At 40.7% G+C, this 15,345-nt stretch overlaps 2 protein-coding genes across 8 annotated transcripts in view; one reads left to right on the top strand and one right to left on the bottom strand.

Moving 5' to 3' along the window:
• fut11 (fucosyltransferase 11 (alpha (1,3) fucosyltransferase)) lies at positions 1–6,432 on the top strand. The gene is made up of 4 exons (XM_047353363.1): positions 1–614; positions 2,171–2,551; positions 3,391–4,013; positions 4,179–6,432. The coding sequence occupies exons 1-4, from the start codon at positions 276–278 to the stop codon at positions 4,327–4,329; spliced, it is 1,494 nt and encodes a 497-aa protein (XP_047209319.1). The 5' UTR covers positions 1–275; the 3' UTR covers positions 4,330–6,432.
• The window catches only part of znf185 (zinc finger protein 185 with LIM domain), a 23,793-nt gene continuing 14,776 nt past the window's right edge, over positions 6,329–15,345 (bottom strand). For 6 of the 7 annotated variants that reach the window (XM_047353358.1, XM_047353357.1, XM_047353355.1 and 3 more), the window contains 8 exons: positions 14,986–15,099; positions 14,723–14,764; positions 14,352–14,387; positions 11,649–11,720; positions 11,499–11,558; positions 11,349–11,411; positions 8,071–8,176; positions 6,329–6,828 (listed from right to left, as the gene is read on the bottom strand). In XM_047353358.1, the coding sequence (XP_047209314.1) occupies positions 6,730–6,828; positions 8,071–8,176; positions 11,349–11,411; positions 11,499–11,558; positions 11,649–11,720; positions 14,352–14,387; positions 14,723–14,764; positions 14,986–15,099 (592 nt within the window). In that variant the 3' untranslated portion in view covers positions 6,329–6,729. The remainder of the gene's footprint in view (positions 6,829–8,070; positions 8,177–11,348; positions 11,412–11,498; positions 11,559–11,648; positions 11,721–14,351; positions 14,388–14,722; positions 14,765–14,985; positions 15,100–15,345) is intronic. The other variant, XM_047353356.1, reaches the window with a different exon arrangement.

Below are 15,345 nucleotides of genomic sequence, written 5' to 3' on the forward strand. Positions count from 1 at the left end.
CAACATTTGAACCGCAGAAGAAGAGTCTGTTGTTACTGATGTTGGAGAATAAACCGTTAGTGGTCCAGTACAGTTACTGGAGATAAAATTTAATCTTTTAGATAGTGACTTCGATAAGAATAGCGTTATTGGATCTGTGTATCTGCATAACCGGGAGGTCTAGTCCCGCTGTAGATGTTGACTTTGTTAGGCAGAGTTCTTAACTCATAATGAGTTGTAGTAAATGTGGAGATTGAGAAAATTAAGTCTGGTTGTTCGTTTTAACCGTTGTGCAGATGGCAGGTAGGAGGAGGCTGCTGCCCTGTGTGGGTCTGGGGTTGCTCGCTGTCCTCTGCTGGGTGTGGGTCTCCTTCGCCTCTCTCTCGGGGGACCAGCTTCACCTGCAGGTCCTGGATGTGGCGGATCTAGGAGCCTTTCAGCCGCAGAGCGCTCTGTCGGACATGGAGTTTGCCTCTGTCGCCTCATACAGAGGACCAGGAAACAGTGACCGCCGCAGCAACAGGGAGCTGCCAATTCTCCTCTGGTGGAGCGGGGGGCTTTTCCCACATTTCCCCGGTGACACTGAACGCATCGACTGCGCCACGTCCTCCTGCCTGGTGACGAGCAATCGCAAGGTACAGAGATCCCAACCTAAGCTTTCCTGAAAGCTTTGGCTTAGACAGAAGAAGGATGAAGTGGTTTGCATTACCCCATGACTTTATCTCATTTTGCCACATTGCAGCCCTAAACTTCAATGCTTTTTATTAGCATTATGTAATAGACCAACACAAAAAACGTGGTTCTCATTGTTTTTTACAAACAGAATCTGAAAAGTGTGGCGTGCCTTTGTGTTCCCTCTAAGTGAAATCTAGAATTTGCTTACAGATTTCACCTTATTAGTAAATAGTTTCCACCTGTGTGTAATTTAACCTTAGTACAAATTGTTCTATAAAGGCCTCAGGGACTTTGTTGGAGAACATTAGTGAACAAGCAGCACCATTAAAAACCAAGGAACACAGCAGACAGGTCTCAGATTAAGCTTTGAAGAAGTTTATAGCACACTTAGCTTAGAAAACAATATCCCGAGCTTTGAAAATCTTAACGAGAGGTGTTCAGTCCGTTATTCAAAAATGGAAAAAGTACTGCACAACAGCAGACCTACCAAGACATGGCTGTCCGAATGTAATGACAACCCAGGCAAGGAGAGTATTATTTAGGGAAACAGGTAAGAGACCTATGGTAACTCTGGAGGGGCTGCTGGGATCAGGTGGGAGAATCTGTTGATAGGACGACTGTTTGTAATGCAGTCAAATATGGCTTTGATAGATGAAGAAAGACATTTTTGAAAAAAACGCCTTTGGCACTTGTGTAAAGTTTGCCACAAGCCATCCATGTTGAGGATACAGCAAATATCTGGAAGAATGTGCTCTGGTCAGATGAGACCAAATTGAAACTTTTTGGCCTACATGCAAAATGCTATTTGTAGCAAAAAATACAAAGTTAAAGACACAGGGTGGTGGCAGTATTATGCTCAGGGGATGTTTTTCTTCAGTAGGGGCAGAGACGTTGGTCAGAGTTATTGGAAAGGTGGATGGAGCTAAAAACTGGACCATCCTGGAAGAAAACCTGTTAGAGACTGTAAAACGGTTAAGACTGGGGTAAAGGTTCAGCTTCCAGCAGGACAAAAACCCTAAGCATGCAGCCACTTCTACAAGGGAATGGGTTAGAACAAAGCATTGCCATGTGTTAAAATGACTCAGTAAAAGTCTAGAGCTAAATCCAATAGAGAATCTGTGGCAAAACCTAAAAACTGATGGTCTCAGTCTGAATAAGTTTGAGATTTAGTCTATAGATGTTGCAAACCTGGTAGAGACAAATCCAAAAAGATTTCCAGCTGTTATTGCAATAAGAAGCGACTTGAGAAAGAATTGACTTTCGGGGGAGCTGAATGGAAATGCATGCCACACTTTTTAGACTTTTATTTGTTGAAAATTTTGAAAACTGTGCAGAATTTTCCTTCTACCTTTTAACAATATGCACTCCTTTGTGTTGGTCTGCGTTATAAAATCTTAATACCTTAACGTTTGTGGTTTTAACGTGACGAAATTAGCAAAAGTTCAAGGGATAAAGACTTCTGTAAGGTACTGTGTATACACACACATTAATAATAATTATTGCTCTCCTGTTTAAGGTCCAGCGGTACAAGAGGACAGCATCTATCATCTTTTACGGGACAGACTTCAGGGCCTATGAGGCTCCACTCCCTCGCCTGCGCCACCAGACCTGGGCACTTTTCCACGAGGAGTCACCAATGAACAACTACATCCTCTCCCACGGACCTGGAATCCGGCTGTTTAATTACACGGCCACGTTTCGCAGGGAGTCAGACTACCCCTTGACCCTGCAGTGGCTGCCCTCCCTGGAATACCTGCTGGAGCCTGTGGCTGTGTCTCTGAAGGAGAAAAACCGCCTCAGGAGGGAGGGCTTGGCTCCTGTGCTTTACATGCAGTCTCACTGTGACGTGCCATCAGACAGAGACCGATATGTCCACGAACTCATGAAGTACATTGAGGTACAGTGTGGAGAAGTTCTATACATTTTGATGTAGTGCATTCCCATTTGAGGGTTTTTATTTAGTTCCCTACAAAGAAGGCTGTTTTTGAAATGCACGTGGTTAACCTGAACTAGTACAGTTGCATTAGCCCGTAATGAACCATTTGTGAATTTTCTATCTGGGAACAGAAGGTTTTGCACAATTATATCTTCAAGCAGTTTTTAGCTAGTTCAGCCATTTGAGTCAAATGTTGCCAGGCAGATTTTTCCTTATTGCTGCTGCACTTGGGATTGTCCTGGTGTATGTATGATAAATTTCATATATTTGACAATTTTGTTTTTAAATTGCTTTATTGAAACAAATATTTTGCCCGCATGTATCAGTGATCTAAAATAGTCAAAGAGAGAATATGTGAGACCTGATATTCCTCAGTTAAGTGGAAAACGTGTGTTCATCGTAGCCCATGAATGCTCCCCGGTCGCTGCACAGCAACCCACTGCACCCTAAGGAATGGGTTGGACACATTTCTTTGTAATTTAGAAGTTGCAAGGACAAATAAGGATGATGATTTTAAATATAGGGTGTCTGTGGCGTCAGGAAACACCTGTCATCCATCCATCCATCCATCCATCCATCCATCCATCCATCCTCTTCCCATTCTGTGGGGTTTTACAGGTTCCATAAATAAAGCTTTAGCTCTTTATAAATATTTGGCCTAAATATGTAAAATGAGGGATGCAAACCACTAAACTACCTAAACTGGAGTGTGGAAAAGTATGAAAGTTTGACTTGATAAATGTGTCCTAACATCATCTATTCATGTTCCGCCTAAATCCTTTTCTTCTCCTTGTCTTTAGGTGGACTCCTATGGGAAATGCTTGAACAACAGACCTCTCCCGGAACACCTGGAGGACACAGCCACCGCTACTGGCGAGGAACCGGGATTTATGAATTTCGTTGCACGCTACAAGTTCCACCTGGCACTGGAGAATGGCATTTGTCCCGATTACATAACAGAGAAGCTTTGGCGGCCCCTCCACCAGGGCTGCGTGCCCGTCTATCGAGGCTCCCCAGTGGTGGCTGACTGGATGCCCAACGACCACTCTGTCGTAATTATAGATGGCTTTCCCTCACCCAAAGCTCTCGCTGACTTTCTCAAGCGCCTGGATGAGAATGATGATGAATATGTTAGATATTTAGAGTTCAAGAACCCCAAAAGGATTACCAACACTCGCTTGCTGGAGGGCTTGGAGACCCGTGAGTGGGGAGTTAATGACATGAGTAAGCCTAACTATTTAAATGGATTTGAGTGTTATGTTTGTGACCAGGAGAATGCTCGATTAGCTGCAGAACGAGCGTACAGGAAGGACCCGAAGAGAAACCAATCTCTTCAGCCTAAATTAGCCAGTAACTCCCACATGGGCTGCCCACTGCCCAGCCCGGGGTACGGAGACGTCAAAGACTTGCCTGCAGACGACGGGTGAGTTGGAGCTAAATCATTCACTGTGCCAGGTGTAAATACCGCCTTTTCTCTCAACCTTTATGTGAATAAAAATGTCTTGAGGGGAGAGAAATGGCTGTGTTTAATTGTCTAATTAAACTATCCTCTGAAATGAGCCTAATCTGCTTGCATATCTGTCTGCAGATGGTTGCAAATATGGCCTCAGGATTACTGGCAGAGCCTCGACCAGGCTGAGGGGCTGGAGTCCCTGATAAGACAGAACGAATCGGACCCCTCTCTGCTGTGGAAGCACATCCAAAGTATTGCTGTGAGCCGAGCCAGAGGAAAACACTGACAGGCTCTAAAACAAACGGAGCATGGAGCCCATCTAGGACTGCAGGGTGTCCCATATCATGCATCCCTTCTGTTTAAACGAGGGATTGATTCATAGTTTCACGACTGAGCCAGAACACCTTTACATTTGTGGATCATGATGTCTTGGAAAAGTGTTCAAACCCCCTTAAACGTGCTCACATTTTTCCACATTACAACCAAAAACCTTAATGTTTATTATCAGGCTTTAATGTGATAGAGCAGTGTTTTTCAAACCTTGTCCTCACGGCACACTGCCCTACTTGTTGGAGATGTTTTCCTGCTTCAGCACATCAGATTTCCACTGGTGGCTGATTAACAGGCTTCTGCTGAACTGCACTCATCAGAATCAGGTGTTTTAAAGCAGTGAAACATCTTAAATCTGCAAGGCGGTGTGCCTTGAGGACCAAGGTTGGAAAACACTGAAAGAGCAACACAGGTATTGCAGAATTTTGAAGTGGAAGGAAAAAGATACACAGTTTACAAACTTTTGTGGCATGCATATGTATTTATGGCTGGGGTATATTCACCAGCTTTGCACATCTAGACACTGAATTATTTTTTTGCCTATTCTCCTTTGCACAATAGCTCAAGCTTAGATCGGATGGATACCACCTGTGATCAGCGATTTCCAAGGCCTGCAAAATATTTTTGATTTGACTACATCAGTCTAACGTGTTGCTGGCTAACGAGAACGTGTATTTCTACCCCCAGTCTTCTGACACCTCTAACAAAGGCTCAAAATTCCTCAAGGGCTGGTGTGTTTTAGATGTTTCCCTAGTTCAGCTCACTTAAATTAAATGAATAACTTATGAGCATGCCTCTTCTGATCCCGATATGCTGAGGAAGTTATTCAGCCTTTTGGATAAGCTGTGTTAGAGCAGGAGACATCTAAGACCTGGAGAACGACAGACCTTGAGATCTGGAGTTGGACACCCTTGCTCTTACAGCTTTTTATCCAGACTTGCTGTGCATTTAGCTCCCTCCATCATCCCTTTGTCTCTGACAAGCGTCCCTGTCCTTGCTAAAGAGAAGCATCCCACAGGAGGATGCTGCCACCATCATCATGTGGATGGCGTGTTAGGGGTGATGTACAGAGGGAGTTATTATCAACACAGAATTTTATTTAGGGGGATAAATTCATTTGCATGTCACACATTTCTGATTTGTAGAAGTTCGAAAAATCATGCATCCTTTGACTTCCACTTCACACTGCTACACTGCTCTGTGTTGCTCTATCATATACAAACCCAGTGTATTACACTGAAGTGTGTTGTAATGTGACAAAATATGAAAAAGTTAAAGGGTTAGAAATACTTTTCCAAGAAACTGTAGGCTATTTGCACCACAACAGGTTTTAATTTTCTATTCAACGTGACCCTTGGGGAAAAGGATGTTTTAGAAGGTAAGATATGGACATTTTCTTCTTATAGCCAGATAGCTGAGAGGACATTACCGTATTTTGTCTGCTTTGAGTCAAGAGCTGAATGTTATCTGTGCAGCTGGTACAGAGAGGCAAATGCTCCTGGAAAGCTGCTTTTTTTCTGGACTGGAGCCGAGCCAAAAGGACTTGTCCTGTGCACTCAAGGATATCTGCCTAACTGTGTGTGAAGACCATAGAGGCAGCAGCCAGTGGACTGCTTGTGCTTCTTTAAAGTTAATCTGCAGGTGGCCAATGCCTATTAGCCAAAGTCACATTTATGCAAACAGCTACTTGAAGTGACGGTGCGAAGAAGATGGTATTTTGCAAAGGAGTTTGAGAAATGCAAAGCGCAACTTCACAGGGGGCAAACTCTGCACTAGTGGGTGTCCCTGAAAGAAAATTCACTCTGAATTTTTGAGATAAATACTTTATACTGTATTATTGCACCGACTTTCGTATGTTGCATCACACTAAACTATTCCTCGTGTAGTAATTCTCATTCTGCTTGACTGCTGTGTGTTTTTAGGCACACAGCTTTTGTATGACGTTTATACCAGGATTTTATAAATCATTTTATTTTGCTAGCAATTCATTGTACATTTCAATACACTATTTTGTATGAAGAAGAGTAAAATTAGTGAACATTTTTTCAAACAAAGCCAATCTCTTGTTGCTGAATTTGTGTTCAAGCCCACCTGACATTGCGAGTCTGTACATAAAAAGAAACACACACATAAAGCACATCCTTCATCGTTAACCGTATCGCAAACACATCTCACCCCAACAAAAAACGGACCCTTCACACGATGTTATCACACTGACAGATGCATGTTGTTTGAGCACTGTAAAATGTGTTCCCGCAAAGTAACAAATCGGTGCAAACTTGAGAACAATTATCTCTTATTAAGCAAATGAACATGGGGGGGGCAAGGATAAGGAGGTGATGAAAAGCTCAGAGGATTAGATGACAGTGGCGTAGCAGCTCTCACAGTAGACCTTTTTTTGGTGCAGGAACATACCGTGGAGAAGGTCTCCCATAGGCTTACTACACACATCACACTGCAAAGAGAAGAGAATAAATGAGCTTTGCCTTATTGTTAAATAAATCCTTAACAGTGAGTTATATAAAGATTGGAGCCTTGAAAACTATTAAGACTTTGGCATGCAGCATCAAACATTTTAAAATAAACCACTTAATTGCAGTAAAAACATTAACAGTGGCAGTCTTACTGTGCTCTTCTTCACACTTATTGTGTGAAAGGCATTAAAATAAATTAATCTTTAAAAAATACAACCTTTAATCTGAGCACATTTATTGAGGAAAAATGTAAAGAAATAATAGTTTTTTTTTCTTTAAAAAAAAAAATCATGCTCACAACTCTTTGTACAACTTTCCTTTTGCCAATAGCACTTGTACTTCTATAACCTTTCACAAGACTGGAACAAGCAGAGAGATGAGTCTTTGACCATTCCTCTTTCTAGATGGTCCAGAGTCCTGGGTCCTAATTTGTCAACCCACAGGTTTTCTACTGGTTTTAGTCCAGGGACTGGGATGGCCACAGTAGAAGGTTAGTAGTAGTGTCTGGTGAACCATTTCTGTATTGGTTTGGCCCTATGTTGTTGAAAGATGTTATTTCAAAGAGGTTATGATGCCTTGCATTCTTACAAGGTTACCAGGGCCATTGGGTGAGAAACAAGCCCACAGCATGACAGATCCTCCATTATGCTTTACAGTGGGCATGAGGTGCTTTCAACCCTGTTTGTTTCAACCCTGACCCAGCCGGAGTGTTTGTTGCTGAAAAGCTCATTGCGTCTTAGTTTCGTCAGACCAAAGCACACACTCCATTTAATGTCCCAAAAACATTTAGCAAACTCTTCATATTTACAGTTGTAATGGTGGGACAAAAACAGGCTTCTTCCTGGCAATTGGTTTGCAGGTAGATAGCATCTACTGGTTGTTCTGGAGACTTAGAGACCTCCAGATGCCAGTCTTTGCTGCAGCCTAGTGGACAACAGCTTATAATTAGGAAACTCATTTGCGGTGTACCCCAGGGAAACATAAGTCATGGATTACTCATCAAAAGTTCATAGACGCATTGATCAGCTTGGAAAAGTAAAGTTAAATTTACTTTATAGGAATTGTTTGGTGGCTGAATAAGTTTACTCAAATTAAAGGTTGGATTTTACCACATTTGTCAACTATGCTACTGCAATAAAAGCTGAGTTATTTCAATGTGTTTACAGATTGTTACCCAAAGTGTGGAGAGCACTAATAATAATCCACAAAAGGAGACCATTTACCTTGAAGCACTCAGGGTGGCAGTTAATATTGAGGTGCTCGATGGTGATTTTAGCATTGTTGTCCACCTGCTTTCCGCAGTACATGCAGCTGGACGACAGCGAGACCCTGGAGGAAAACAGCAATTGGAACAATTAAGGCTGATCTCATTTAATACATGTAAATAATCCTCTGATGTCCACACTCAGACCCCCTAATGAGCTGAATAAGCCGACTTGGTGGAATTTCTGCCCTGCTGCTCACATTTTTCCACATGTCTGATTGCGTCAGAAGTGGAAAAATAAATAGATGGGAGGAGACGGAACTCTGGTTTTAAACTGTAATCTGTGTTGGTGCAAGGATTAAGTGATGTAGAGGTTACTGGGAGGTTGGTGTCAAATAGCATGACACACTGTTGAAGCAACATCAGAGAGAGTGGGCTTATGTAAAGAAAAGTAAACACGCTTAAAGCTGAAAACAAGCAGCTTGGAGCATTTAAATAGTGAGTTTCAGAGTTACAAGTGCCATATTGAGGTACAGAAGGGGAAATATAGCAAATAAAGAGGGAAATAAATACACTCTATATTAGACAGCTGAATATGTAAAATCTCCGGTAAACTTGTATTGGGGATCTCGTCAGCCTACACTGCCCCTGTAAAAAAGAAAGGTTTCTGTGACATAAAAAATTACACCATGATATATTTATTCTTTACAATTCAACTTAAAAACAAACAAAGCTGTTAGAGGGGAAATGTAAGCATGCACATCCTCAAACTAATATTTTTTGGAGCGTCTTTTGATTCAATTTCAGTGTTTAATTTCTTTTTGTGGGAGTCTATCAGCATCCCACTTCTTGATTTAGCAATATTTGCCCACTCTAATATCATACTATTTCTGGCCAACAATCCTCTTCAGGAGATCCCACAGATGTTCTGCCAGATTTAGTTCCGGACCATTTCAAAACTTTCATTTTCTTCCGGTGAAGCCATTAGTATTTCTCTTCAGGATGTTTTCCTGGGCTAAATCTGGTGCAGACAAATGAAACCCGTCTTTGTTTTTAGCTTTCTAGCAGACACCTGAAGGGTTCTGGTCTAAGCTCAATGGTGTTTGGAACAGTTTTATCCACAGTGATGAAAATTCCTGTTGCCTCTGAAGAAAATCCCAGTACATGATGCTGCCACCCCCATGTTTCACTGTACTTCTTTTCTAGTGATGTTCAGGACTGTTACAGTGGTAAAAAAAAAAAAAGATTTTGGAATTGTGGCCCAAAGGTAAAGTTTGATTTTTTGAGACCAAAACACATTGTCCGACAAACCTTTAGGAGGTTTTAGCCAGGCCTGAACATTTTCTATGAAAGAAAAGCTTTGTTTGGTTTTTATTTTGTCTTGCAGCTCCTCTGTTTAATAAAGACATATGGGGAATACAGGAGATGTTTATGACATGTAGAACCCAACCACTACTAACCAGAAATTCCTGCAGCTTCTTCACTGCTGCTGTTTCATTCTTGGTAGCATCCCAATCAGTTTCCTCCTTGTCTTTTGATCAACTGTGAAGAAACTCCTTGTTCTTGTACTGTCACTTTTTCCAATTACTAAGCACTAGAAGTAACTTTAGAAACTGATCTGTGTTTGGACTGTTTTGATCCAGTGGAGAGTTATTAAAAATATTAGCTTCATCTAAACCTTCAACTTGTATGTTAGACCCAATCCCAACCAAATTATTTAAGGAAGTGTTCCCTCTGATAACCAGCCCCATTTTAGATTAATAATCTTAGTAATAAATAAGTACCACAGGTTTTTAAGGTAGCTGTAATTAAACCTTTACTTAAGAAACCTCCGCTTGATCGAGATGACTTGAAGAATTACAGACCTATATCCAATCTTCTATTCTTATCTAAAAATCTTGAGAAAATTGTTGCTAATCAAATGTGTGAGCATTTATACAGCAATGACCTGTTTGAAGAGTTTCAGTCAGGTTTCAGAGCTCATCATAGCACTGAAACAGCTCTGCTGAAAGTCACTAATAATATTCTTATGGCCTCAGATAAATGACTTGTGTCTGTTCTGGTTCTGTTGGATTTCAGTGCTGCATTTGATACCGTCCATCAGAATATTCTCTTAGAAAGGCTGGAATATGCTGTAGGGATCAGGGGAATCAGCGCTAGGCTGGTTTTAATCTTATCTGTCTGCCAGATTCCAGTTTGTTCATGTAAATGATAAATCATCTTTAAACTCCAGGGTTAATTGTGGAGTACCACAGGGTTCAGTACTTGGACCAATTCTCTTTACTATATATATATGCTTCCAATAGGTCAAATTATCAGGCAGCATAGGATAAATTTTCACTGTTACGCTGATGATACTCAGCTGCATGCATGCATGTTCACTATGAGGGATTGCTGCAAAGTCAATGCAAGTGACTGTCCACTGTCTCTACATGCTCATCCAGGAGGAGTAAATGCCTTGAGACAACGTGTTGTGAATTGGCGCTATATAAATAAACTGAAATTAATTTAATTTAATTCATGACTGTTATTATGATGAGATTGCTTTGGACTCAGAAGTTGGATTTTCTTAGTTCCCAGATAGAAAAACAAGAAGAACAAGTTGGAATTTCGACTAGGAAAGTCAGAGCTCACTGAGGGGCCCTGAGTTAGATATCCAACATGGCTGTCTGCATATGAAATTTATTGAAAGATAAAGGTGTTAAATATTCATTTGCACTCCCTGATTGGTATAACCATTAATATGTATTTGTGAGCATTTTCCTTTCGTGTTTTAAATGACTAAGAGACAAATATCCAATCAACATGTGTTGCTAATATTAGTTAGCACAAAAACAAAAAGCTCTTTTCCAACTTGACGTCCGATTTCATTAGAACGCTCTCAGATCAGGTGTGACATCATTCTTCACTCCAACATCGGACCTCCGAGACAAATCTAACAGTGTTATTGTGCCCTGGTATATATAGAAATATGCTGTAGGGTTTTATTGTACCCTTCTCCAGACATTCTTCATTTGGACCAAGAGATCCTTTTGATTCTTTTTAAACTTATTTATAAATTATGGCTTTACCCAAAGGAAGAAAATGAGCAAATATCAGGAAACTTCTACCAGTGCAGCTGAACTTTATCTCAGGTTAATCAGAGTTGAATTGAACAGGATAAATGTCACATTAAAGGTGGGAAACGTTTGGAAATGATTAATGATGGTTTATGTTAAAGACCTTGAATTTTAACAGGGGTGTGTAGTTTTTGAGATCCACTCTATAGTAAGTCAGGTTTATGGGTTGGGGTGTTACCTGGTGTAGCTGGAGGGGCTGCTGTACAAATAATTGATGGAGCTTGACGCAAAATCATCTGAGCTAATGGAAAAGAACAAAGTGTACCATCATCAGAGCAGCAGTGGTTGATATTTTTATTCGACTGCTTCAATAAATGATTGGTCTTACCTGGAATTAAGCAAGGCCATGTCACTTGCATTGACATACTCCTTCACATACACAAAAGGCCTAAAGAAGACACAGATGGGGCAAAGGATAACTTAAAGTAGGTACATATTCTCACTTTGACTTAAGTTTCCACTGTGTAAAGATGCTCACTTTTTGGTTTCAGATTCCGGTGTTGGGACTCGCCGCTCTTCCTCTATCAGAGCCGTGGAGGGGCTAGCTGACCTGTAGATGGAGAGCAGAAACATTAGTCATCTTTTACTCACAGATGACAGGATGGATATGGGTCCTGTCATTTTTTTCACAAGTGCTTGTTAAGGGCAGCCGAAAGGCTCGATGTAACAGAATGATGACTAATGCATGTCATCAATCTGACAAGTGGAGGCCGATAATTAGAGGGAGGGAGCCAAATGAGGACAAACTGAAAGACAATGGGAGTGCTGATCTGGTTGTTGAATGTCAGTGATGGAGCTGATAAGTGAATCTGCTAAAGCAGGATTTGCAGGTAACTATATAGCCTGAGTAGAGTGTTTAGCAGCTACGTTCCCACAGGGTTTTGGCCCAAATCTATTTAGCTTAAACAGCTCTGTTACAGAGGGACAAAATTAGATCAAGCAGAAGGCAGACAAGAATCTCAAATGAATTGGGGTGCCTTGAAAACTAAACAAAAACCTTGAACTTTATATATTTTTTGACATTACAATCACAAACTTCAGTGGGATTTATGTGGTAGACCAACACAAAGTAGTGAACAGTTGTAAAATAGAAAGAAAAGATTTGTTTATGAATCTGAAAAGTGTGGCATGCAATTCTATTCATTCCTCCTGAGTCAATACTTTGTAGTGGCAGTTACACCTGCACATTTTTTTGTGGTAATTTTCTACCAGCCTTGCACATCTGAACACTAATATTCTTCAAACCATAGCTGAAGCTCAGTCGGATTGGATGTAGAGCTTCTGTGAACAGAACTTTTCAAGATTCTCAGTTAGATTCAGGTCTGCATTTTGACTGATTTCTTCCTTTCTAACACATGAATATGAATGTGCTTTGATCTTTGCCCTTCTATTGCAGCAATGGCTGTATGTTTAGAGCTGTTGTCCTGTTGGAAGGTGAATCTCCACCCCAGCCTCAAGTCATTTGCAACCTCTAACTGGTTCTACATTAGCTCCAACCATCTTCCATTGGCTCTTCTCTGCTTCCCTACTAAAGATCAGCATTCCCACACCATGATGTTGCCACCACCATGTTTCACAGTGTGGAATGTGTGTTCAAGAAGACGTGCAGTGTTATTTTTTTCACCTCACATAGTGTTTTTTTCTCTTGACAGAAGCTACATCTGGCCTGGTGTTCTGTTTAGTTTTGACACCTTCCTGTAGGGGGTCATTGGCTGGGCTACCGCTGCAAACAACTTTATGTTTTCCTTCTACAGATGATACACTTGGCCCTGTCTTTAAGTGTTTAATCCTGTCTCTCCTAGACATAGCTACTGGTTGAGCTTCTACTGTGACTAACTGCATGTGCTCTCTTTCATCCTATAGACCTGGAAACTGCCACAGAGCCCATCTGCTTAACTGTGTTCCTCTCCTAGATAATGCCACTAAAAGAGCTACTACTGCCTTTAATAGAAAGTACTCCTGGATCAGGGCTTGTGGTTTTTTGTGTGTATGCTCTGTCTTCTCAAACCCCCAGTCGGAAGCGGCAGATTGACCCTAGTTCTAGTTCTGTTGGTTCTGTTAAAAGAAAGTTTTCATTTCCACTGTTGCTACATGCATGTTCAGTATGTTACTTCCTTAGATAGAAAACCTTTTAACCAATTTGAATAATAAACTTAATTTAACTGCATTGTTTAATAACTAGGACCAATTTAGAAGGTTTGTAATTGACTTGGAATCTGTCTGTATGATTTAATTGAATTAACTTTGTAAAGTGCCTTGAGATGACATGTGTTGTAAATTGGTGCTATTTAAAGAAACCGAATTAAATAGCTTAATTACGTTCCTGTCCAGACCATCTTCCTTCACATGCCTTGTGGCAAACTGTACATGGGACATTTTATGGCTTATTTTCAACAATGGCTTTCATCTTGCAACACTTCCACAAAGAAATGGGTTTATGGAGTGCACAACTAATAGATCTCCTGTCAACAGTACTGGAACAGTGCTCTTTGAGATTTTCAAAGTAAGAGATATTGTATTGAGATATTATTGGTGTCCGCTGTGTTTCATGGTTTTCTTGACACTGTTTATTCAGCTATGTTCTCAAACAAACCTGTGAGGCCTTCACAGAACAATTGTATTTATACTAAGATTAAATAATAAGGATGTACACTAATTTATTAGATGGCCTCTAATGGCAATTGATTGCACTGGATTTTATTTTGGGTCAGCAGAGTAAAATAGGGCAAAATACTGCTGAATACACAGAACACATTTCAGATTATTATTTCTCAGAAATATCCGAAACCATGTATGATTTTCCCTCCACCACAAAAGTATAGGCTAGTTTGTGTTGGTCTGTCACATAACATTTCAATAAATCATATTATGGTTTCTAGTTGTAATATGGCAACAGATAAACAAGTTCCAGGGTGGAAAACAGTTTTGCAAGGCACCGCAGCTAAATTTAGATCTTTGATTCGATTTGGGTTCCTTGACTTGATTACATTACATCCATTATAACAGTCAGTAAAGCTGAGGTACAACAAATTAGGCCTACATGCAGTAGCACATGCTAAAAATTTAGAGAGAAACTAAAGACAATAAGCTCCAGTTAACCAAGTACCGTTTATCCTAAACGGTACTTGGTGAAAGCACTCTTGCATTATGAAGTCTGACACTAACAAGATCATAAACTTACTGAGCCATAGTGGGCTCCGGCTCATTTTGTATCTCCCTGGAGAGTGAGTAAAAAAAACAAAAAAACATATCAAACTTTTATTGTCAGCCGCAGCTGTCAATAAGCTTGGACACAATCCAGTGAGGATGAATTCTGCTGTTTTTATAAGGCGATGATGAAGCAAATTTCTCTCTCTCTAACTCCACCCAGGCCCGGAGTTTATTGACCAGCTCTGCTTCGTTTTCCTCCTGTGCTGCAGCATTGCCTCATTCTTAAGCATCTTTCACCCGTTCATTGTTATTGCAGTCATCACCTATATGGTCCCTCCTTTTTGAGCTCTATAATCTCACTTTTTAGAACATGACTGAAATTTAAAGAAAGTTTTTCCAAACCTGACAGTGGTGATGGTGGTGACTTTCTGAGAGTCCTCAGGGCTGCAAAACAGGAGAAACATTTCTCTTGTAATAAGTCTGGGAGAGCAGGTGAAGATGTGAGGATATCAAAGATTAAGATGGGAATTCCAATGAGGTATGAAGACGTTTTAACTTGCTTTCAGTTTTGTTTTAAGGTAAGTGATTGGCATATGTAGAATTTTGAGATACAGCTTCAAAATAGGGCTTTAATGAGTATTTTATAACTGGTCTTTTAAAAATACCTTTCTTCCTCTTTTACTTCCTCTTCCTCCTTATCCTCATCTCCCGTTGTATTGGAGATGGTATAAACAGTGGGAGATGTCCATCTATTCCATGGGGAGTCAATCTCTGTGGACCTTGAGCACAAACAAGGACGTAACAGTAACATGAGTGGACGGTATATTCACACTTTACATTTAGTAAAAAGCATAGCCTGGTTACTGGAAGCTGGACCTGTTTGCCACAGCTGTGAGGGGAAGGTAGAAACACATATCTGACCTATTTTCATCAGCACCAGTACACAATAACTTCCAGCTCAGAGAGTAAATGGTGTAAAAGCCCAGCTTCTCCACCGCAGTGAAAGGAAATGAGGTTATGGGGAT

This window comes from Girardinichthys multiradiatus, chromosome 23 (assembly GCF_021462225.1).
Source record: "Girardinichthys multiradiatus isolate DD_20200921_A chromosome 23, DD_fGirMul_XY1, whole genome shotgun sequence".
Taxonomy (NCBI): Eukaryota; Metazoa; Chordata; class Actinopteri; order Cyprinodontiformes; family Goodeidae; genus Girardinichthys; species Girardinichthys multiradiatus.